General features: G+C 35.3%; 1 protein-coding gene across 5 annotated transcripts; it reads right to left on the bottom strand.

Moving 5' to 3' along the window:
• On the bottom strand, window positions 1–24,282 carry LOC131067964 (phosphatase PSR1). Of its 5 annotated transcripts, XR_009111891.2 has the most exons (9): window positions 23,959–24,281; window positions 13,755–13,831; window positions 13,296–13,509; window positions 12,761–12,915; window positions 11,965–12,064; window positions 8,920–9,483; window positions 1,101–1,438; window positions 528–929; window positions 1–310 (listed from the first exon to the last, which is right to left on the bottom strand). XR_009111891.2 is itself a non-coding variant. In XM_058003140.2 (8 exons), exons 2-8 carry the CDS (start codon window positions 13,788–13,790, stop codon window positions 714–716), a joined length of 1,611 nt encoding a protein of 536 aa, XP_057859123.2. In that variant the 5' UTR covers window positions 13,791–13,831; window positions 23,959–24,282; the 3' UTR covers window positions 413–713. The 5 variants fall into 5 exon arrangements, 4 of the variants coding, with proteins under 4 accessions (XP_057859123.2, XP_057859122.2, XP_057859124.2 ...); XM_058003140.2 differs by lacking the exon at window positions 1–310 and having other exon boundaries at window positions 413–929; window positions 13,296–13,497; window positions 23,959–24,282; XM_058003139.2 differs by lacking the exon at window positions 1–310 and having other exon boundaries at window positions 413–929.
• Window positions 24,283–25,097: the final 815 nt, after the last annotated feature.

Below are 25,097 nucleotides of genomic sequence, written 5' to 3'. Positions count from 1 at the left end.
TATCAAAACAGTATGGTTGGATAAACATGCTTCAGTGCATTGCATATGACACACTACATTACAATCTGTAGAAAATGAGCTGCTTCATAACAGAATCCCAGGGCAACCATCACCGGCCATACAACATGTAAGTCATTAAGGAAATTAAGATGCTAATCACAATTTCATTAAAACACCAGTAAGTGTGAATCTGAACACGTTGAAAGTAAGTATTACACAAGAAAATTTGTCCTCTATACCAAGAATGAGCCATATGACCTTTTTCTATATGCAGGCCATTGTTCTTCAGTATAGGATCTGCTTGAAGACCCTGCAATCAGGGAAAACAGCAATCTCTTGTTCCTAAGTGAAAGTCAGTATTTATCTGAAAAATGCAAACAGTAGATATCCTAGATGCTAGGTATGCTTGCAATGAGAGTCCCATAAAGGGGGAAAAAGCACTGGATTCTTTATTTTATTCAAAGAAAAACAACTGAAAGGCTTTCTTGTACAAAGAGGTTATTTCTCAATATACAAAGCAATCTTACCGCAATGCTTTATCCCACCCTATACAGATGGTATCTATGCATGTCATCTAAGTCCAAACAAAATTTTGGAACAGATCAATTGCAACTCATAAGGAAAATTGAATCAAATATTAAATCAATGAAATCTAAACTAAAATAAAATTAGAAGGAGAATGAAAACCAATTCCACTCTCCTTAGAGATGCTCCTAACACATTTCTCTGTTGTGTTCCAATGACGAAGGTTCCATGCAGATGCCTTTAGCTTTTTGGCGAAGATTAAATTTCGTTGCAATGATGGGACGAACATCATCTACACCTACCAATGTCTCCAAGAATGGAAGCAATGAAACTAAAGCACTGTCGGAACGGTCATCAAACCAGCTTTCTATAGGAATACCATTGTCTACTTGAAGTCCAAAAGCCTGCCAGAAATATATGCTTGAAACCTAAATATTTTTATCACAAGAAAGTAGCAACATTGCAAGCTTATTCACTACAGATGGAAAATAAACAATTCATTTTGTTACACCATCTATGCAAATGCAGGATACAGAAAATTTGATTGCAATGGAAAATCATTTAGAAAACTATACCAGTGGTGAGTTGTCAATTATGGCAATTTTTGAAAGATCACGTCCCAAAATTGTCAGATCCTTAGTGTAATTACCATCTACCAACACACATGACTCGCGGTAAACACGCTGGTGAATAAGCTTTTGCTTTGGATCCAGCTTATTTAAAAGTTGCTCTGCATAAATGCTTTGACTTGCTGTGAACACTATTACCTCAAACATTTGAGCAACTCTCTCCATAAACATTTGGAGGAAAGGTCTGCGTCGTACATATATGGTGTGCTCCTTCATGTTGAAATGTACTGGAAAAGTGAAGTCTGCATCATTGCAATGATCTAACGTAGAATGGACAAGCGTCTCTGTTCAAGCCAAGTCAATAAAAAAACTTCCAGATCAAAAAAGAGTACTAAATTCACCCATAAGAAGTGAACATGGATAAATAATCACAAATCAAAATATCATATCCAATGTGCAATAAATAATCGGGAACATTCCGAAATTTCATATGGCACAAAATATTTCATGTTGGCATTCTACAGAGTAGAAAACTATTCCAATTTGTTAACACTGATGAGTTGAAAGCCAATCTTCAAAAGATGCAATTAACACTTAAACTACTAAATATAGATTAAACTTTTTTTATCCTGCATTGCAACCAATTGAAACTGAGCAGAAAATCAAAACTTACTAGAAAGCTAAGTTACCCAAAAATATGAAAACATCTATGGAGTTGTCTTGCAATCTATGTAAATACCTACTATAGATACCATAGATGCACACAGAAAATAAGCATACAACCAATTGAAACTGAGCAGAGTTGAAGCTTAAAAAAATAAATCTTTTGTTAAAGTTATTTGATTATCTCTAGTTTCACAATTATGATGCTTCAAAATAGAAACCGCAGAAAAAAACATTTTTCCTACAAGATAAAAAAAGGACACATTACAGTGATTGTCTGTGACATTAACAGAGAATATTAATAGTGTTTCCTGCTAAATGCCAGTTCCTTGTTGACTATTATATCAAACATTGAAAAATAAGGTAACCATGGGAACTAATCATATATCCACATCATACCTGCTGCAAACTAAACATGGGATGGATTTTAATTAACAATAGTACAACATACTACAAACCTTCCACATGCAAGCCTATTTCAACATTTCCATTTAAATCAGCTTTTCTTTCAACGTCTCCAGCTGCTTAGAGGAAATAAGTTTTAATATTGATGAATGCAACCGATGAAAATCTATTTATAGTGAATGTAAAGAGCATGCACCCAGCAATCATTCAATTTTAATTCAAAAACAGCAAGCCTACAAAGATTATATTACAAAACGATTTACAAAAAGTAAGAACTACAAAAGAGCACCCAGCAACTAAAAAAAGCATGCCAAATGATTATAATGACATGAACGCCAAAAAAAACCAGGTGAAGCATCCAAAACAAAAGCAAGAGTATATTTCTCAAGCTAAAAAATATGATTTACAAGTTGAATGTGTCTTAAATCACACATTCAGTGAATTACTGCAAATCAAGCTTGAAATGGTATTAGTCTATTATAGTTAATACAGAAACAAACCTTAATTTCATATCTTAATATACATAACTTTAATCATACTCATGCATATGGACCATAGTTACAAACTTGACTAGACTCGCAAAAGACTCCATGAGTTCCAAGGTGGGTAGCATCAAACAGGTCTTGGAGACTCAAGACCCAAATACCCGGTGAGTTCGGGCAAACTCATCAAGTTTGTCAAACTCTCTGACCTCAGTGAGTCCCATGAGTAAGATTCAGCCACAGCTGGCAAAGTGAAAAAACTAAAAATAAAACAAAAAAAAGCATAAAGATTTAAAACAAAAACACTTAAATGATCTCTCACGCCCAAAAAAGAACATTCATTTTATTTTACAACACGAGGAGTGAAAGACTAGTTTTTGAGCAAAAAATATATGCCAAAGATTGAAGACTATTTGGGCAGGTTTGTAGCAGCCATTAACAGAGTATTTGGAGAAAACCACGATTTATTTGGAAGTTGGAACAGCTTACAATCATTTTGGAGCAAATTTGAAGAAGATTTATATTTTGAAAATTTTTATTTTTTATTTTTTCAAATTTCCATTGTGTTCCCCACTTTTATCATTTTTTCATTTTATGTTTTAATGGAAAAAGAACAAGCCCTAGCCTTTTTAATAATAAAAACAAAACCTAGTTGTTTTTAGTTTTTTCTGACATTTTAACTTTTAAATCAACTAAAAATTGTAAATATTAGTTTTTTTTTCCACTTATACCTTATTGCATCATACTTCACATTAGTAAATTGTTCCAAATTTTCAATCACAATATCCCAGTTAGAAGGGATCTTTGTTGGAAACATGCCATCTGTGGGGCGAAAAAAATGGGAGAAAATATGTATTCATTACAAAATAAAATGTGAAGGTTGTAATGAATAAGAAATCAACACGCAAATCTGAACTTTTATTAATCTAGTTAACAACTTTTGGAGCTCATCAAACACAGAAAAAGGAAGCAATTGGAAGCTACAGCAAATGAAGACAGCTTTCAAGAAGAAGTGAGATTCACACAGATGCTGGACAAGGTGTGGCCTGAATAGAGGGGGTAAATACTTGATAGCCTGTGATACTGATTTTTGAGTAGGTAGTTGTAGCTAGATTGGATTTGAGGTTTATCAACAACCTAATCCATTATCAAGTAAGATTATTTCAACAAAGTACCTGAGAAATCAATAATCACTTGAAGTTGAATTTGATGAAAACAGTTTCAGGCATCACTACTATGACAAACAAGCAAACACAGATTGAACCTCTCAAACAGGAACTATTTTTTGAACTCATGATTGGTAAGACCTAAATATGGCCTTATTCTAGGAAAAAGCCTAATGATACTTACATTATTTATCAAAAAATCCAAATTTTCACACCCTTAGCTATCATAACCTGTCTAGCTACAACATTCATAGTAGTGTTTCTCATAGTTTTGCATTAATATATTAGAGATTGGAACAGCATCGTTTCTCTTGAGACATTTTTGGTTTGAGGATTCTCACAAAAAAGCTTCACTGCTTAACTACAGTGGAGGCAAATCCATTCCATACCAAGTGTTGGTTTTGTAACTAGGTTAGAAAATAAATAGGATTCGGATTGCCTTAAGGCATCATCCGAATCCTTATAGGGCAGGGCCCTATCTATTGTATTTATGTGTAAAATAGGGCTGGCCCCCTTATATCCTCCACGCCAAACATAAAAGAAACTCATGCTTCATTATAGGGCCAACCCTATATTGAAATATACTAAGTTATTGTTATATGCAAAATGATTTTAGTGCCCAAGGATAAATGGGCCGACCTAGAGATAAGTAAGATGATGAACCTCATATATATTTCAGCTACTTGCAAGGTTTAATATAGATATACATAGCGAATACATTCTCCCTCTGCAGTGATCAGCGAATGCCATCTACAGTCAGCGAGTATATTCTAAGGACAGCAAATGCACTTCTATGCATAGCAAACTCATTCCAAGGTTAGCGAACCTTGTTCTAGGGTCAGCGAACCTGAATCAAGGTGCAGCGAATCACCTTACAGAGACAGCGAACTTCCTTGTGGCAGCAAACAAGTGTATTACAGATAAGTTCTTTCATGACTGTGTATGCCCTAGTTTGAAGACACAATACCACTGTGCATAGCCTGCTGGTTCTAAATGCTTCAAGTGTTGAAGCCGAATTGTACTATCTGATTATTGCTTAATCAGATCTAAGGATCTGTTGTTGCTGGGTTTTTCCTCCTAGAGGGAGGCTTTCCCAGGGTACTTGTGTCTTTGTGTTCATTTTGCTTATCTCTATTTATCTGCAAACAACTAACTAGGAGCTAATTCTGATTTCTGGGTTCTTATATTAATCTGAAAGGCTAATTCTAACATGGTATCAGAGCTCTAGGTTCGTATAGAGGTTGTGATCAGATTTGTGCTCCTATCTAACCTGCTGTTCAAAAGTTTAGTCCTCATGGCTTCTTATATTAGGGCTGAAGATAGGTTGGAAGGTCACACAAACTACTCTTCTTGGAAGGTCAGGATAATGATGGCATTGAATGATCTTGTTGAACATGTTAGCAAGAATGTTAAGGAACCTGAGAATGAAAGTGAGAAAGAAGCTTGGAAGAAGAAGGACTTCCAAGCTCAAAGGATAATAATAGACTCCATCAAAAATCACTTGGTGCCATCCATCTCCTTGAAGAAGACCGCTAAGGAGATGTTCACCACATTGGAAAAGATGTACAAAGTCAACAATACCAGCTACATACTTGCTTTAAGGAATCAGCTCTCTTACATCAACTTAGAGAAAGAAGAACCTGTTGCTGCTTACTTCATGAGAATCTCTGAGCTAAGAGATCAGCTTGCTACAGTTGGGAAGAGCGTTGAAGACAGTGACTTATCTATGACTGCCCTAAATGGTCTTCCTCCCTTTTGGGAACCGTTTGTTCAAGGAATCAGTGCCAGAGTTGAGCTTCCCTTGATCAGTTAATGGGAGATTGCATTCAAGAAGAGTCTCGGTTGGCTGCAAAAGGAAAGATTAAGAACCCCTACGATGAGCAACATGTCCTCTTGGCTAAAAAGGAAGGCAACCATTGGAAGAAAAATGATCTCAAGAGAAATAGAGATTTCAGATCTGCTACCCCTCATTCAAGGAAGAGACCAAGAGACTTATCTCACATCCGATGCTTCCGATGCAACAAGCTTGGCCACTTTGCAAGGGACTGTCAAACTCAGATCGAGCAAGAAGATGCAAACATAAATGAAGTATCAAATCGTGAAGATTTCCTCCTTTGATCTATTGGTTCGTTCATCTATCCATAAGTTAAAATTCTGATCTTCTTGTTTTATTTCAGTAATAATGTATTAGGAAACTAATCCTTGCAGTTGATCTATTGGCTTACAAGCATGATCCATTAAGGCCCACTTCAGCCATTGCCTTCAGATCTAGATTTGAAAGTCTACTCTAACTTTCTCTTTATTAAGGATACAAATTTGATGAACTCTATTTAGATTTAGGCTTGAAATTTGTTGTGGACAGGCTTTTAGAGGGAGCCTCATATTTTCTTGATTTTGCTGAGTTCTAATCATTGTGTTTCAGATAATGAAATTGATATGTCTAAATGAATTACTTGATTATTGCAAAATGTTTATTTTATACTAACCATGATACACTGGGTGTATCATCCACCCTCTGCGGAGTGCAAGGTGGCAGTTCTCTCTCACCCTCTGCGGACTGCAAGGTGGCAGTTCTTTCCACCCTCTGCGGAGTGCAAGGTGGCGGTTATTTCCCAACCTCTGCGGAGTGCAAGGTGGCAGTTATTTCCACCCTCTGCGGAGTGCAAGGTGGCCGTTATTTCTCACCCTCTGCGGAGTGCAAGGTGAGTTCACCCTCTGTGGTGTGCAAGGTGACAAATTGTACTTCTCTAGGAGAAGTTTATGTATCCTCTGCAGTTGTGCATGATTTATGTTATATGGTTATGTATATCTTTGAGTATTGATTATTGCAGGTGTGCATATGGAAAGGTCTCTTTCATCCTCTGTGGATGTGCATGATGAAAGATAATGGTGTTATATGAAAGATAATGGTGTTATATGCAAGTTCCAGGAAAGTGTGAAGTTATGAAGCGTTGGCTTCCTCCTCTGCAAGCATTGCTAGAGAAGATCATGTAAAGGTTCATTGTAATGTAATTGCGTGATCAAGTCACGAATTGTATATTGATTGAATTATTAGGGCTAGGCCCTAATCCTAAAACTTGTAAATGTTCATGCCATGGATTTGTCCATGTGAATTTGGTTATGTATTTATTTTTCTTCCCTAGTTAAGAGGGAGTGTTGGTTTTGTAACTAGGTTAGAAAATAAATAGGATTCGGATTGCCTTAAGGCATCATCCGAATCCTTATAGGGCAGGGCCCTATCTATTGTATTTATGTGTAAAATAGGGCTGGCCCCCTTATATCCTCCACGCCAAACATAAAAGAAACTCATGCTTCATTATAGGGCCGACCCTGTATTGAAATATACTAAGTTATTGTTATATGCAAAATGATTTTAGCGCCCAAGGATAAATGGGCCGACCTAGAGATAAGTAAGATGATGAACCTCATATATATTTCAGCTACTTGCAAGGTTTAATATAGATATACATAGCGAATACATTCTCCCTCTGCAGTGATCAGCGAATGCCATCTACAGTCAGTGAGTATATTCTAAGGACAGCGAATGCACTTCTATGCATAGCAAACTCATTCCAAGGTTAGCGAACCTTGTTCTAGGGTCAGCGAACCTGAATCAAGGTGCAGCGAATCACCTTACAGAGACAGCAAACTTCCTTGTGGCAGCAAACAAGTGTATTACAGATAAGTTCTTTCATGACTGTGTATGCCCTAGTTTGAAGACACAAAACCACTGTGCATAGCCTGCTGGTTCTAAATGCTTCAAGTGTTGAAGCCGAATTGTACTATCTGATTATTGCTTAATCAGATCTAAGGATCTGTTGTTGCTGGGTTTTTCCTCCTAAAGGGAGGCTTTCCCAGGGTACTTGTGTCTTTGTGTTCATTTTGCTTATCTCTATTTATCTGCAAACAACTAACTAGGAGCTAATTCTGATTTCTGGGTTCTTATATTAATCTGAAAGGCTAATTCTAACACCAAGGACAGGTAAACTGCAACTAGGGTGCAAAGGATGGCTCATAGTTGAGCAAGGCTGAAGACTATCACCGTCTGACTGTTATTTTACAGAGATAAATTGTGTTTCAATTTCTACAGCACAAAATCACTGCCAAATGGACCTTCCTTTAGCTTGTTTTAAGGAAAAATCCTGTCATGATAACCAGTGACAAATCACTGTCTGACTGTTATTTTACAGAGATAAATTGTGTTTCAATTTCTACAGCACAAAATCACTGCCAAATGGACCTTCCTTTAGCTTGTTTTAAGGAAAAATCCTGTCATGATAACCAGTGACAAAGGGCTGTGACAGCCCTTCTGAGAATATAAAAGACATCATTCAAGGACTTCCACAAATGTTATTTTCATGCACGTTTGATTGTAAATTATTCCTTAATTCATGTGGTCAGATTGATATACTGTTGCCTAGTGCGACATCACTGCATGATCTGTTGGCCAAATGTTCCAACTGCATTTTCCTCCAAATTGGGAAATTCTTCCTGACTTCCTCTATTCTTGCATATTGATAAATAAGAACCATAGGTTATCAGGAGAGTGAAACTCTAGATTATGACAAATCTTTAACAGAATCTCCAACAGCTCAAGTTCAGGTCATCAAACCATCTCATAAAATTTCCATGGTTTTGCAACAACAAAAAAAATCACTGCTATCTACTAGGATAGAGCACATGCTATGATAGCAAGTAAAACAATGGACCATGGATATAAAAGAAATTAATAATGCAATTGTACCAGTATCAGTAGTACTTCACAAGACAAAATGGATAGGAACAGTAATTGTTTGAAGTAATAAAAAGCAAATGAATAAAATGCATTGCCTAGAGAAAATGCAACTTTCTTTCCTGCACAGACGGTGACAGCTAAAAGATGGTAGACTGAATCCACATGAAAAATATAAACTTGCAAAATAATAAAATAAAAACCCCTCTAAAGGAAGTTATGTGCACAAAACTAAATAAACCACGTGCACTTACCTAGATATTGACAATAGAAGAAACAGATGATAGCTTATCTCTAATAGATGATAACATACAAAACAAATTCAAACAATACCCATTTATGAACAACAATCATTAAAAAATGATAAAGCTACTTACCATCTAAGTCTAATACAAGAGTTATAGGTGGCCTTCGCCTTGCTTGTTTGGGTAACAACATGGGTCGATATGGAGAAACCACTTCCGAGAGATCAGGCAAACTTTTGATGAATAAATATGGGTCAAAATCATCGAGTTCATCAGAGGTGCCTGAGTCATTGTCATCCTTACCTCCATATTCTAAGGACTTTGTCTGTTGCATTGCAAGGAACAAGCATGCCCCATCTGAGTTTAGTAAATCTTCTTCAATAGATACAGTGTCATATGTGTCGTCAGATGTTGCATTTTCATCCACAAGAGGCCATACAATGCAACTCTCAGCGGCATCAAATGATTGTGATTGAATAAATTCATCTTCAGGCAAACTTGCTGTATTCGTCAAAGAATCTTGCACTGTTGCAGTTGCATCAGCATACACCCTGAACATGGATGTGTCTCTAAATACATCTAGAGATGGATAAAAAGCCGAGGAAGTCTTATAATTCTCTTCAGATGCAGTACTATTATTGTCTTGTGTATTGTCTACTATATCAATTCTCTTATCATCATCCTCAGAGTCATCAACTGCAAAAGGAAAAATGTTAATATGAGTTCAATATTCAATGCCTGCCCTTCTTTCTTCTAGAGAGATTTAAATATTTAAATCATTCCCTGGGATCCAAGAATTCAAAATAAAAAGTGAAAGAATCTGAAAGTTTGAAAATTGGAAAAGGAATGTATGCAAACCTTGGAACAGAAGATTGGAAGAATGGATTTCTTTGGAACACAAGAAACAAAATTGACCTTGATAAGAACTGAAACAAGGGCTACTAGAAATCATTTAACAAATGGATCAGGAAAAGAAAACCGACTTCAATGGACCTTAAATGAATTTTCCATGTCAAAGACGGTAAAAAATAAGAGAAGTTAAGGCCTCACTACTGTCCCTCATAAAGCAAGAAACAAAAAGAAAGCATCTCATGGGCATAGCTGTGTAATACAAGGCTTCTCATGACCCTTCAAGTATCTATCTTAATCATTATCTATGGTGTAATTGCAAACAATGTCTGCCAATTTGGAGATTTGGTTCCTAATCTCAGAGACCATCCAAGCTCAACATCTCAGTTATACACAATGCACACAATCATATACAGAACTGGGGATGCTGAATTGCTAAGACTTGTGAAATAGACATAAGGTTACATTTGGTCAAAAATTAGTATTGCCAAAGAACATGTAAAAAGATAAGGCTTTGTACAATATAACATATTTGACATGTCACCACTTAAAGCTTTGTAGTTTGTATAGTATGATACTCTCGTTGATTAATTGATCATATGCCAGCTGTCTGTAAATTCCATAAAAAGAACTAACAAATATTGAAACAACTAAAGAAGAACCTTAAAGTGGCTCGTGACAGTATGAAATCCTCAAGAAGACTAGAACTTTAGTTAGAACCTATGTTGTGGGGATTTTCCAAGGGGCAGGGGATTTCAAGCATTTTGTTGTAACTTTGAAATTTTATATACTATATATCCACATTGACAATGAAAACTAAAACAATTAAATTTTGTTAATTGGTTTCTCGACTCTAAATTCAAATATTATGTTATGTATTGAGTGTAAAATTGGTGTAACATAGGTTAGAACAAAAAGTAGATGATTGGGTTACTTCAAAGTTAAAAACTTAAAAGCCAAAATCTCTCAAAGGAAAGGGTTCAAAGTAACTTGGGCCTTAAACAATGGGCCAATATTGAGGCGAGTTGCACATACCCTTGAGCTAAAAACAACAGCTTGCAAAATGCCTTCCATGGCTCCCGCTTGAAGAAAGTAGTAAGGAAAGATGTTATCTTGGTTCCTAAAACAAGCATTTTGACTGGCAAAGAAACGGAATTGAGATATAGGTAACATCCACCTGTATAAGGATCACTTTGATACACATGGGAAGGGCCAGAAATACAGCAACGTCCAGCACTAAAATTGTCAAAGCAGTTCAGGGGCAAATTATCAAATACATTAAAGCATTTTAGTTTAAGAGGTTAATGGAAATTTTCTAGTTAGTTAAGTTTTATGTTGATATTTATTTTATTTTGTTAGTAAAAGGAGTCGTATAAGAAGTCAGTTATACCCTTCTTCGTTTAGAACTTCTACATGAAAATTAAGTGGTTCACATGGATAAAGTTAAGAGTCATCAGTATGCCATCAGGCCTCAGAAATGTATTTATGGTTTTGGATGTGAGCACTTGTGCACAAGCCCACAACAAGTATGCCTGCACCAAGGCATCGTCTAAACTGTTCTAGTAGATAGTTGCAGCTTGAATCTGCATCCACAACTGTATCAAAAAAATTCTTGCATCTTTGAACTTTCTGATATGCTGTCTAGTAGCACAAAATTTTGGCTTATTTTCCCAATTTTTGGGACAGGGACTTCAGTTGAGATCATTTTCCAACAGCTAAAGATTTCATATTTTTCCAGTAATTACAGGTTTCTGTTTTGCAGAAATTGCATATTTTGTATACAGGCATTTCACACTTCAGCTGAGTTAACAGATTTTTAAGATTTCAGAAATTACACCCATTTTGGCATTTTCAGTACTAGATTTCTGCACTTGTTTCAGATTTTCTGTTCTGTTTCATCTTTTGTGAGGCTTGCAAAAAAGATTACAGCAATTTTTTAGCTAGGACTCATATCATGTATATATGCATGTCCACAAAATGGAACAGTGGACCTCCAGAAACTGAAGCAACAGTCTTTACATCCGTATTGTCCATTTTTTTCACATTTGTTTCACGTAAGTTATATTATTATTACTATTGTATTCAATTGTTTTTACCAAAAAATGCCCTAAAACATTTGGCATTGGCATGTCATCTGATTGTTTTTACTATTTAATATTTGAACATTAATCAAAACAAAAAATCATAGATCAAAAAGTCATCTGCTTACAGTATGATACACATTCTATAGGTATTTATCTAAATCCCAACTATTAAAATGCTTTAAATTAACAATATCCAGCCTAAGTATAATAAGAAAGGTTATCAAAGAGGAAGTTTTGAACATACCACCAATGGTACAATTAGCTGAGGCTTCACCATTTGGCATATGACAAACAGGTGAAAATAGGCTCTCGACCACAGATGGATGTGTTGTATTCATGCATAACTGTACAAACAGATAATAGTTTTCTTATTTACAAATAGGATATGAATAAAAAATGACAAATCCTGAATTTATTTCTATTGGCGAATATAAAAAGCACAAATAAAGTTCACCAGCATTCACATTCTTTTACTGAGAAGTAAAGTTCCATTTTGAATGCAGATACATTTAGAAAGACAATCCTAACCTAAGGTAATATTTAATGATTTATCTTCTCAATGTCTAGGACTAAGCCAGACCATCTGACTATCAATTAGCACAAAAACACAGGCAGAAATCCAACACAACACAAATCTATTGTTTTCAGTTTTCAGAATGAATGACTAATTTATGAGAATGTATTGCTCAGCTGTTAGAAAAGTCAAATTCCTATTTAAATTCTAAAATTTTCAAGCTCAAAAGCATTTTGGAGAAGCTTGCTCATAAACAAAAGTCTGTCATTACAATAGTTTAATATTAGCAGCATTCTTTGAAAATGATCTAGGAGAATGTACTCAAATATAAATGCTGTAGTTTGAAGACAATTAATTCACAATCCCAACCATATCAACTGAATCACAAACATATTAGTTCTGAACTTTTTGTTAAGAAACCTCACAGAATAAAGTGACTCTCAAGATATTGAAAGTTAAAGGCCCCTAGTAATCAAGAACAAAATGGTTCTACCCAGCAATGCAATTATACCAAGCATCATAATACCTTTTGATCATTGCAAGACTCGTTTGTCATAGAAAATGCTAGTCTTAGATCTTGACAGGCATCATCAGCTGACTCTCTTTTATAGTCGGCATCCTTGGCTCGTTTTCCTCCAACATATTCATGGCTGGCCATTGCATGGCTCGATGAAATGCAAACTGGAACATAATTAGGATACTAGTCAGTTGCATTTTCAAAGCATTCAGTCACATAAAGTAGATACTATAAACACATACAATATTTGAGATCATAGAGGGTAATTCCAAAACATTTATCAGGACAAAAATCAGACAGGTCCTTCCAGAACCATGGTTCGAATGGAAAAACTGTTATGAAATCTAAAACGGCATACAAATATTTTGTTTGAATAATATGTATTTTGGTTATTCTTGGGATAACTAAGGGATTTTCTCGAACTGAAGATTGATTGAAAATACTTACATGGTTTCCTCTGCAAATTCCTGTTTATATTTAAAACAAGAAAGAAAATAAACCTACATGAAATGAAATTTCAAAACACAATAACATAATTACTCACCAAACCTGCGTTTTGCTGAAGAAGAGGTCCTTAATTCTGACATTTCAGAATTGATTTCTTGTTGAAGACAAGCTCTTTTTCTTGTATTTAATTTGGGGCATACTTGGCCTCCATGGATTGCTGCTGAAGCCTTTCCTACTTTGCAAGCCTTCATTGTGTAACTTGTTCTATGTAGACTATTTTGACATAGAACTTCATTTATCTGAGCCAGACACTAAATTCAACAAGGCTTCAATGGTCACATTATTGTCCAAGGAAGGAAAATTTTTATATCATAAGGCAAAACACTATATTGGAGATTAATGTTAAATCTACAGAAGCAAATGAAATCACTGTTCAATTCTGCAAAGAACAATTCAGTGTTAGCAGGATAACACAGAATCTAAAGCTACCAGCATGATCCTAACAGAACTAGTATCTTTAACATGAAAATGTAATATCATCTTTACAAAATCTAACCTCATATCTTTCCAAAGGCCAGCTTATTCGGCTCATTTGCTACCAACAAGAAATCAGCCCCAACTTGGGGCTACATCCTGTGTAAAATAATGTCAGCTTTATGACAAAGGGCTAATACATTTCTTAACACACTGCTATGACATCTTTATGATCTTATATCCGGTTGCTTAAATGCATTGAATAGCCAATTGAAATGTATCTCAAGATCGTCACAAAAATGAAGATTACAATACACCTTAGCCAAGCAAATACATCTTATTTGACATGACATGGAAAGCCTATAAGTTTGACAGAATCATCTAAGTGCTCAAAACTGAGAATAATCAAACACACATTTTAAATAGTAGAAATAGACAAAAATTGCAAAGAATAACTTCCGACAAACACAAATCGTAATTGCAACATGAAATGCTGTGTGGAACTGGGTGACTGTGCGCAATGATAAAATAATTTAATAAATATAAATCTACAGCATATTCAAACAAATGTTCAGAGTTTCAATAACTAGAAGTTGATAAATTTAGCTTACAATTCAACTTATTAGTTATTTCTATATAGGATGAAAGTGCTTTTGGATTGAACTGTGTATATCAATGCAAAATATATACACAGTTGAATCCAAAAGCACTTTCAATCAACTTCATGGATTGTGGAAAACTCATGGCCACTATTATTTCCAAGGATGTTACTTTGGAAAGGAAATTTGTTCTAAATAAGAAAAGAAAAGGTTTCTTCTAGACATGATTTCAAACTTCCAATGAGCATGCCAAATATATATATCACAATAACATAACTTCTTTGTGTTCACACATTCGATCAGCAATTAGGCTAGTAAATTTTTTGAACTATACAATTCATCTTTACCATCGGTGCATCCTTGCTGCAAATTAATAACAGCATGAGAATACTACCATTATCATCCAAAACAAATAAGGGCAGTATCCACAGGCATTACGTCAGATTCACACCAAAAGGCATTCTCTAATAAAAGTGAAGAAATCTCATCCTGACAATGGTGTTAGCATAAACATAAATAGGAACAATGAGACTTAGTAGTTTCTGACTTTTAGACAGATTACAGATAAAGCCGAAGAGTTAATCCTAGAGTTGCAGTAAATGGAGGGATTTGTAGTGATCAAAATTATATAAATTTTTTATTTGTCAAAAGCATCAGCATTCAATAGAATTAGGAATCGTGAGTTCTTCCAACACAGCCACAAAAATATGCCCAACTGAATTCATCTCGATGACCTTCATTCCTAAGATCAAAAACCAGGTAAAATCCAAGAGTAACAAAAAATGAACAAAAATATTTAGGCGTTCCTAAAAACTCAAAAAAAGTTGAAAACTGAAAAATATTCAATTTCTCTATTTTCTGAATTTCTGAAATTTCGCTGAATACTTGAAAACTGATAAAGTTAAAAAAATATCTATTTTCTTAATTTGCAATTTTTTTCTGAATAATTTCATGAGTTTGACTCTTCAACCAAGCCGTGACTCTGTTAAGTAAGAGTTGTATCTGTGTGAGCATTCAGTCAAATAGCATACCTGAAAGCAAAAGCCACTGGATAGTCTGATTCAGGCTCATGTGGAAGTATCAGTAAATCCTCTGATAGATCCAAAAAATATTGATGAAGTTTGCATCTGGTGAGTTTCCAGTCAGGACTTTTTGTAAAAGGCTGCAAATAGCCTGGCAGCAAGGTGCATGTTGCCTGTAGCAGTGCTAACGGGGGATCACAGAACTGCTACAAGAGTCCACCTATCTCCTACATGTATTATATAGCTCGCTGCAGGTGTTGATAGACTATTACTGGCAAACAACAGTTTGCTACAGGTATTATCTTAACCAAAGAAGCAAACATCTGGAAAAAATCGTGATTATACCCGATTAATTGGGAGTCGGGGGTTTTGCCGATTTTTTCCCCAAAAAATCGGAATTAATCGGTCAACCTTGGTCAACTATTTTTATGAAAAAATAATAAAAAAAGTGAAAAAAACGCGTAAAAAATCGTGGAAAAAAACACACAACCTAAATGGCGCGAAAACCCTATACGACGCTTGTTTTTCATTTAACAAAGTCAAGGGCAGATGGAAATTTCTTTGTGCAAGTCGAGGGCAGGCGCAGGGATCCATGAATTTACCAGAGCTGACTGCAAGCTGCGATTTATTTGCCGGGTTACCCTATATTACAGACTAAATTCATTTTTTGTAATATAGTCTATCACATTTTTTGTAACATTACAGAAAATGAGTTTAGTCTATCACAAATTAGATATATTTATTACAAATTAATATATTTTATTTGTGATACTAAATTAATTTTCTGCAATATATGTATTATCTATTACAATATCATTATCAATATAATAGATAATACATGTATTACAGAAAATTAATATAGATAGTCTATCACAAATATAGACTGTATTATCTTACTGTCATATAGATAGACTAAATTATCTATTACAGTAATATAGAATCTAGATAGACTAAATTATGACTGTATTGTCTATCTAAATGATTGTAATATAAATAGACAATTCACAATACAGTCATATATTACTATATTTTATTTAGATAGTCATCTATTACAGTAATACAGTAATATATGACTGTAATAGATAGATTTTTTATTTTATTTAGATAGTCATTTGTTAATCTATTAATAGATGTCTGTAAATAAAATACAGTAATATAGATAGAGAATATATTCATATGATATATTACAGTATCTAAAATAATACTGTATTATTTAAAAAATGCATACAGTCATATGATATATTACAGTCATATGTCCACAACTTGGAATAAAATCCCTTGTTTGGACCAGTATCAAACGCATGGTAAAAGAAGTAGACTAGATAGGAAAATTAAGCTTAAAAAAGTCAAGTGGAAGACTAAAATTAAACTTCAGTGTGTGGTTGAAGGGAACCATACCCTAAATACAAGCAGGGGCATATTCCAAGGTGACAGAAGACGGTGACTTCTAGCTTATGCAATTCATTTTAGGCTGTTGCCAAACTACCTAGTGATAAACATGACTAAAGCTCTCTGTAGTCAACAAATTAGGCTAGAATAAGTTATGAATATAAAGATATTCATCAATATGAATATAAAGTTAAACAACAAAAATCTATTTTCTACAATTCATGTGTTAAAGTGTCTATTTTATTTGCCTACAATATCTCTATGCTATGGAAATGCCTTTAAATATTAAAAAAATATTGTTTTTGATTGTTTTTCTGCAATTTTTAACCTTTTTTTGTAAATCCGATTTTTTCACGATTTTTTCAAAAAATCTTATACTTTTGTTTTGCCGATTAATTCCCCAAACGATTAATGCTTCACTGATCTTAACTACTAGAGGTGTTCACATGACTTCCAATTAGCATGAGATCATTAAAGAGAGCAATTGGAACCATTTTCTTCTACTAGAATCATTGATGTGGGTGACAGTATTGCTTTTAGCAATGCTACTGGAATCATTACTGAGGGTTATATGTCTTGCTTTTAGCAATGTTACTGGAGTCAAAACAGTGGGGCAGCGAGAGTCCATTTGTGGATCGATACTACAGACAACTTGACAATGGTTCAGATCATACCACACATGGAGCCACTCATGAATATCTTCATGGCTGCGGGCAATTTTTAAGCGTTGGGTGAGTTGTAGCAACTGAGCGCTCATTTCAGACAGAGGAATGAAAAGAGACGGTTTGTCTTGCATAGGCAGCTTAATATTGTCCACATATCTCTCTTCCATCATGGGGTGACACTAACTAGGATACCAATTGTCTTATCCATTACTAGCGGGCTATCTAATTATCCCTGCGCCACAACAGCTGGGTTATTCCTCTTAAGAGGAGGTCTTATCCTTTGCTAGCAGGCTATTTAATTATCCCTGCACCACGACGGCTGGGTTATTCCTCTTAGAGGTGGTCTCTCTTCTTTGGCCCGAACAGCAGGGTTGTTATTCCTCTTAAAGTTGGTCTCTATCCTTTGACCAGGACTGCTGGGTTGTTATAATATGATTAGCAGTTGCTTCATTTGCCCATGCAACCTGAGTGGGTATTCATTGTTGGCAATTAGAATATAAGTGGTTACATGAATGGTTATGTGGTTACATGAATGTTTATTGCCTTCCAAGGCAACCATCCATACTCCCAAGAGAGGGTAGTTGGAAGAGGTGGTTGATTTCCAAGATAACTGCCAATCTTCCTCGGCAAGGCAACCATCCATACTCCCACGAGAAGGTAGCTGGAAGAGGTGGTCATTTTCCATGATAATTTCCAATCTTTCTCACTAAGGAAAACATAGAGGAATAAAAGAGAACAGCAATATTGAATATGAAGTTGGTCAGTGAGCTAAAAAAGGAACTTCCAAAATTGCTGTAATTAAGAATAAGAGTAAACATGATTTCCTGTGAATTGCACATCTAAGTTACTGTTAGGAACCCCTGGGTCTCTTGGTTCGGGACTGGTTCTCCATGGGTTCGGACAGGGTCCTGCCCAACCCAGAAGAACTTGGGAGGAATTTTGGAGTATTTCACAGAACCCATCAGGAATTTGGCAGAAAAGTTGATTTTGTTGAATTTTTTTAATTGTTTTTCAATACAATATAATGAAAAACATAACTTCTTTGCTCCTTGCTGAACTTCGTTTTTTGTTTGCCATTGCTCAAGGAGAGTTGAAGATTGATTGTTGCTTATGGAGGATGATGACGATATTTTTGATGACCCATATGATATTTGATCAGTGATGGCTGATTGTTGTAGCTTTACATTATTATTTTTGAACTAAAACATTAATATGGTGGTGTATTTACTATTTTTCTATGTTATTTGAACTAAAACTTTAATATATGATGGTGTATTTTGCTATGTTATTTGACCATTAGTATAGGGGAGTATTTTGAACTTAACTTCTGCTGCATATATGCATATATATTTTTTTTATATGTTTTTGTACTAACGAACACAAAACCTCGAAATAATTTGGCCAAACCCGCAAACCCAAGCCTCGAACCTGAACCGGGACCGGCAACTTAGTTGCACATAATAGAGATGCTTGTAGGGATAGATTACAGCCCTAGTAAAACCATTAAATTGGCAGTCTCCTTGTACTAAAACTATTATACTGAATGGGATGCTAACGTGCATACCCTTCCTAGAGTTCTTCACCCATTGATTTTTCTAGATAAAATCTGTGTCATGTAATTTTGTTCATTATGTGCCCTATTGTTTTGTTTTCATTACTCTCACTGATTTTGCACAATTAATACTGCTGCAAGATAATTAAATGCATTGGGGCAGACTAAAAGTAGTGTCAAACCGACTACCTTAGGAGAATCCCTTGTTAATGTAACTCTTAAGGTTATCAACCCAGAGGTTTATGGATCACTGGTTGTGTCTGACTATAAGATTCTTTGTTTTCTTTTGATTAATAAGATGACCATAAAACTAACCATTGGAAATAAAAGCACATGTCAAAGGTAGGCTGAACTTCTAGTCAATATAATTGCTGGCATAGACGGTGGAATCATTCTTAAAGGAGATGAATGCATGACCAAAGTTGCAGGAAAAAGATATAATATAATCCATCAGATATTTAAATGAAAAGATGTGCATTTAGGTATCAGATTCAGGGTATTCCTTTCAAATTGCATAAGATGTGGATTTGAGGTAGGCAGTTGAAAGTTTAAACACGATTGAGTACTCTAGAACCAGTGGTGAATGATATACCTTATCACTGAAGTGTCAAAGGGTGGCTGAACTTCTAGCCATTTAATTGCTGACATGGACTATGGACTCAATGTTGGAGATGAAGAACATGACATAAGTTATAAGAAAAAAAATATAATATAATGTGGAAGATAATTAAAGAAAAGATGTGCATTTAGACATAAGATTTCAAGGTATTCCTTTCACATGACAAAAAGAAATGTGTCTTTGAGGTCGGCAATTGAAAGTTCAAAGTTAAACATGGTTGAGTACTAGAAACCTGTGGTGAACGACATATTTTATCACTTCCAAGTATGTAAGGATATATGTATTTACCAAGCAATAATGCAACAAAGAAAATCAAGTGGATGGGATTCTAAGTCAGTGTGAAATTGGCTTCAGCGACATGTCTGGCGATAGTTAAGTTTCATGCTAACGTTTTGTGACCTTCAATCGTATAAAAACTGGGTTTCTCAATTTCCTTTTTTATAATTTGTTTTAGTTCCCGTTGTGTTGTATTTTGTCTCTATGTTCAGAGTTTGTAGGACTCAATTTGGAAATAGTAGAGAGAAAGACGAAGAAATTACATTAATGTCTACAAATAACCAATAAATGTTAATAAAACTAAGTATAGTCAGTTACAAAATAAAAAATACTGCAATAAAAGGACCCAAGATTATGAATTTTACTAAATACAAAAGTACAAGAGAAAAAAGTTAAACAAAGTCAGGGCTTAGTTGGAAACTGTACCTTCTTCAAAATAGCTCCCTATAGTCTGAACTGTCGCAAGATAGTGTATGGAAATAATGGTTTCTTTTAATATATATCTATTATTTATATTTAACGGATCATCTTCAAAATGAAAATTTCTTATTTTGCACACCCATTTCAGATTGTAATTTAAGCAGCTAGGGTTTCAGCAACAAAATATTCCAATACCTGGAAGAGTTTCATGTTTTTGCAAAAAAAATCAAGTTTTTGGCTCTGCCATATTTAGTTTTCAGAACTGGCTGAATATTTTTTTGTTCTTTATGTCCTGATCTCCCCCCCCCCATATTGATGATTTTTTTTGTTTAAACTTTTAAGTTCTTAACATTACATTTCCATACAGAAATTTACATACAACAGTAAATTTAAGGACTTCTTCAAAGCCAGTATTATCACTGATTCACTGCATATTGTAGACACTTAGAGCGAAACAATTGAAAATTTTGCATGGAAATTAAACGAAAAAGTCCCTCCATCTTAATCAATAATTCTTCTGATAAGGGGTTATTACCACAATCTGCTCAATAAATTTCACAGGACTCAAGACAGTGAAGTAAACTGGTAATACACACAAGATTTACATGTACATGAAGAGATGTATTTCAAATGATTTGTTATCTGATTAAAAGTTTGATCTGCCTTATCCATCAGGTTTTGCAAGATTTTACAACCCTAGAGCAAAATGGTATGATATTTTGTAGGGCAGTTAACGAACAAAGTCTATCAATCTTGACCAAGAATTCTTCTGACAAGGAATGACTGCCTCCTGTATTTTCTGCTTGAAAAAATTTACAGGTCCCACAACAATTAAAAAAATTGTGAATATACACAAGATTTACCAAATGTGCAAGGGAAAGGTGTATTCAAATGATTTATTATCTCATTAAAAGTTTGATCTCTTCCTTCAGCCTTTCTAGTGGCCCATAGCCAGATTTAAAAGAAGTGAATAGATGAATAGAGGAGGAATATCTACAGCTGCTCAAAATGGAACACAATCTCAGTGCTATAACTAGTGATTGTAGGAGAGTGGATGATGTGTAAGTATGACATGAAAGGGAAGCAGTGAATATTACTAGGTAGCGAAAATGAGCTGAAAGGGTGACCAAAAAAAAATTAGAAATGAAAATATTGCCAAAGCAATTCAACAAGATTTACCACCACAGCCATTTTCCAAAGAAAAGACATTAAAATTTAATTTTTTATTGCAATTAATAATATATTTATTATCATAATTACAAGGGTTTCATAATGAGACTTGAACGAAAATAAGCATGCTCATATCAAAGTCTTCACTGAAATTGCACAATGCCTGGTACCAAATATATGATCGTACAAAACGAAAGAGATGGGGATTTGATCATATAGATCCCCTGTCTATAAACCTGTGTTAGTAAGTTGAATTCTGTTTGACTTTGACTTAGGGTATGACCTGTGTTCAAACTCCAGAGGTCCAAGACCAACTGTTGCCAGCTGACATTAAAAACTTGTAGACAGAACATAAACAACAGAAAAATATGTCAAACTTGAAATGAGAAAAATATAAGCAAAGGATAGCCACAAGAGAAAGAACCAACCCTAAAACTTTAGACCTTGCTCTTCTCCAATTATAGGGACTTTGAAACAGATAGCTAGGTAGTTATATCCTGTCAAAAACCTGCAAATTTCTATGATTATGCAGGCATAAAGGCCATTGAAATTCCAAACCTTTGGGTTTCATATACTCACTTCCTACAAAAATGTGCAAGCTTTAGAAAAGCAACAAAATTCCAACCCTCAAGGTTATCAATTTTCAATTTATGTTCTAAACTTTTACTTGCCAGCCCCAAAATGATATCCAAAGTTCCAACCACTTAGTTCTGATTTTTCACTTTTTAGTATTTACCAAAAATTTGTTATACTCGTTTATGACTGATAGCTTGCTTGGTTAGTGGGTCTGCAGTCTCCTTATAGATCCAGGTTTGAGCCTGCTGTAGATATTGGGAGATTGTGCCCTGCCATCTACATGTAAAACAGCCTTCTGCCTTATCCTCTATAGTAGAGGAACTGGACAATAACCCAAGATGATTTGGTAAACATTAAAATGCGAAGTATATAATAAAAATTGGTAAACATTAAATGCAAAGTATAAAAAAAAAATTGGTAAACACTAAATACTAAAATACAAAATATCAAAAACATTGGTAAACACTATAATGCTAAACTGGTAAACGCAATGATGCAATTGATGCAATGGGAAAGGTAAAAGGATCTCTGAACCCTAGGTGACTGGACCAGGACCTTAACTGAGATAATCACCAAAATCAAAAAATAAACAAAAATATGTGAACACTTAAATCCAAAATTGGTAAATCCTATGACTTGGTTTGATCCTCCCATGGAAAAGAAAAAAGGATCTCAAATTTACTGTTCTACAGGAGACCTAATTCTCCAGACCAGTCTCGGCAGCAACCTTTATCCTTTATAATTGCATAAAAATTGTTTATGGTAATGACAATCTTTTATTACATGCATTCAAATTACTGCATGTTTTAACTTCTCAGATCCATGAGGATTCTCTAGCCCCAGATATTGTTGTCAATATTGTAGCAATTCTCAAACTACAAGCAACCCCATTGAGAATCAAACCAGGGTTAAAGGTGGTAAACTCCCAGGAATTTACCTTTAAACCCCAGACCCTCCAAACAATGGTGTCAATCAAGCAATTCCCAGCCGACAAAGAGACCTGACAACCAAACCTGGCATGCCATGGGAAAGGTAAAAAGATCTGTGTATCCTATGTCAGTGAACCAGAACATTAGCCGAGAAAGTTAACAATATAAGCAAATAAATAAAATAGTGTACACTTACATGCAAAATCAGTAAACCCTATGACTTAATAAGTAAGAGATAATTAAGCGTACCAAAAAAAATTAAAAAAATTGGTAGACTCTAAAATTCCGTGACTCAGTTTGATCCCATGGAAAAGGAAAAAGGATCACAAATTTCAGCCTTACTGTTCTACAAGATACCTAATTCTCCAAACCAGGCTCAGCATCGACCCTGATCCTTTACTAATTGCCTCCAAATTGTTTATGGCCACGACAATTTTTTATTAGTTGCACTTAAATCACTGCATGTTTCGATTTCTCAGGTACACGAGAACGCTCTACACCCAGATGTTATCGTCAACACTATACCGATTCTCAAACTACAAGCAACACGATTGAAAATCAAACTGGGTTAGCAGTGGTAAACACCCAGTAAATTACCAATAAACAACAGACCATCCAAAGCACGGTATCGATCAGGCGATTCCCAGCCGACAAGGCAACCTGAGAACCACACCTGAACTAGCCGGTGCTACACTCGCACCAATTTACCACTAAACCACAGCCGGTGTCACTCAGGCGGTTCCCAGCCGAGACGCCAACCTGAGAATCAAACCCGGACTAGCGGTGCCACACAAGCACCAATTTACCAAGCCCGATTCATTGGAATCGACCTCAGGACCAAGAAACCTCTAAACAGACCCGAAATTACACAGCCGCTAACAAAAACTACATGAAGCGATTCCATTTCTTGCTCAATTATAAATTTTATGAAAAACCAAATTCCAGTAACGAAAAAAACCTCATAATTAAACACTCCGAATCCACTACCCACTCCATACTCCTCTAACAGAAGCCAAAAAGGATGAAAAAGAGCGAGAAAAGAAGGAAAGCAAGCTGAAAATATATTTACCTGTTGGAGGACCGTTGGGGGTTCTGCCGCTGGGCTGCCTTTCGCCTTTAAGCCGAAACAGAAACGATCGCCTCGTAGTCTTAACTATAATTTAAACATCAAATAATAGGCCTCCACACCCAAGGCCCCAGGGTATAATCCACAGCGCAGATTAGATCTGCTCCCCGGACCCTCCCCAGCACACGCCACGTGTACTTGCTGACGGCATCGTGTCTTGCAGAGTACGGTATTCTCTTCCGTCACCTAGGGAATGTATGTCTATTGACGGTAAATCTTGACCCGAGGAAGAGGAAATCTACAGTACTCCCGACAGAAAGTGTGGGAAGTTTCTACCGATGGAATAATCTGGGGTAACGGTAGATTCCTTCCTAGGGTATTATTACAGGGAATGTCTATTGACGGGAAAGTATACCTAGGCTATTGACAGAAACGGAAATTCGTGACGTAACGGAAGATTCCTAGGGTTTCCCTACAGAATTAAATCTTTTTTTCTTTCTTTTTGTTTTCTGGTTTTTGTTACAAGTCAACGAGTCAACACACAGTTTTTTCGAAACCGAGGAAGGAAATTTGTGTGTGTGAAGGAACGTATGCCTCCCGTCAGCAAACGGTCCGTCAGGAAATGACGACCGTTTTGCGTCGTTGTCAAAAGGGAGATTTTATTCGCATTAGGTAGGTAGGTAGGTAGTGATTGTTAAGATGAGTTTGTTATTTCTTGTCTCTTTTTTTTTGTGTTTTTGGATCGTGGAGTTTGATTCAAAATGTCGTTCGAAATGTTTTGACACTTTCGAAGAATCCTTGTTGGTGAGTTTGTAAGATGTGAGAGTTATTTATGAGAGATTTTTATGAGTATGAGGAGTTACAAGTGAACTTAGAATCTTGACTAAGCTTATAATAGTCTATGACATGTGTCATAAAGTATCTTTCTAAATGATCAAATGGGGCATCTAAGTTGGGACGGCCAAATATGATGTATGATAGTGTAAAGAATATGTTATATATAGCCTAGATTCCCATAATTGAACTATGATAGATATAAGAGTTGTGAGTATAAGGAGTTACAAAGTGGACTTAGAATCTTGACCTGACTTATAATAGTCTATGGCATGTGTCATAAAGGATCTTTCTAAATGAGGAAAATG

This window comes from Cryptomeria japonica, chromosome 6 (assembly GCF_030272615.1).
Source record: "Cryptomeria japonica chromosome 6, Sugi_1.0, whole genome shotgun sequence".
Taxonomy (NCBI): domain Eukaryota; kingdom Viridiplantae; phylum Streptophyta; class Pinopsida; order Cupressales; family Cupressaceae; genus Cryptomeria; species Cryptomeria japonica.
The sequence above is the reverse complement of the archived record's forward strand: the minus strand, read 5'-3'. Positions and strand labels throughout refer to the sequence as shown.

Coding starts and splice junctions, on each gene's coding strand:
- LOC131067964 (XM_058003139.2), bottom strand. CDS start 13,790: ATGAGCCGAATAAGCTGGCCTTTGGAAAGATATGAG. Junction 13,510..13,754: donor GGCCTTTGGAAAGATATGAG/GTTAGATTTTGT, acceptor TGTTGAATTTAG/TGTCTGGCTCAGATAAATGA. Junction 1,439..8,919: donor TCTTGTATTAGACTTAGATG/GTAAGTAGCTTT, acceptor TGGCTTGAACAG/AGACGCTTGTCCATTCTACG.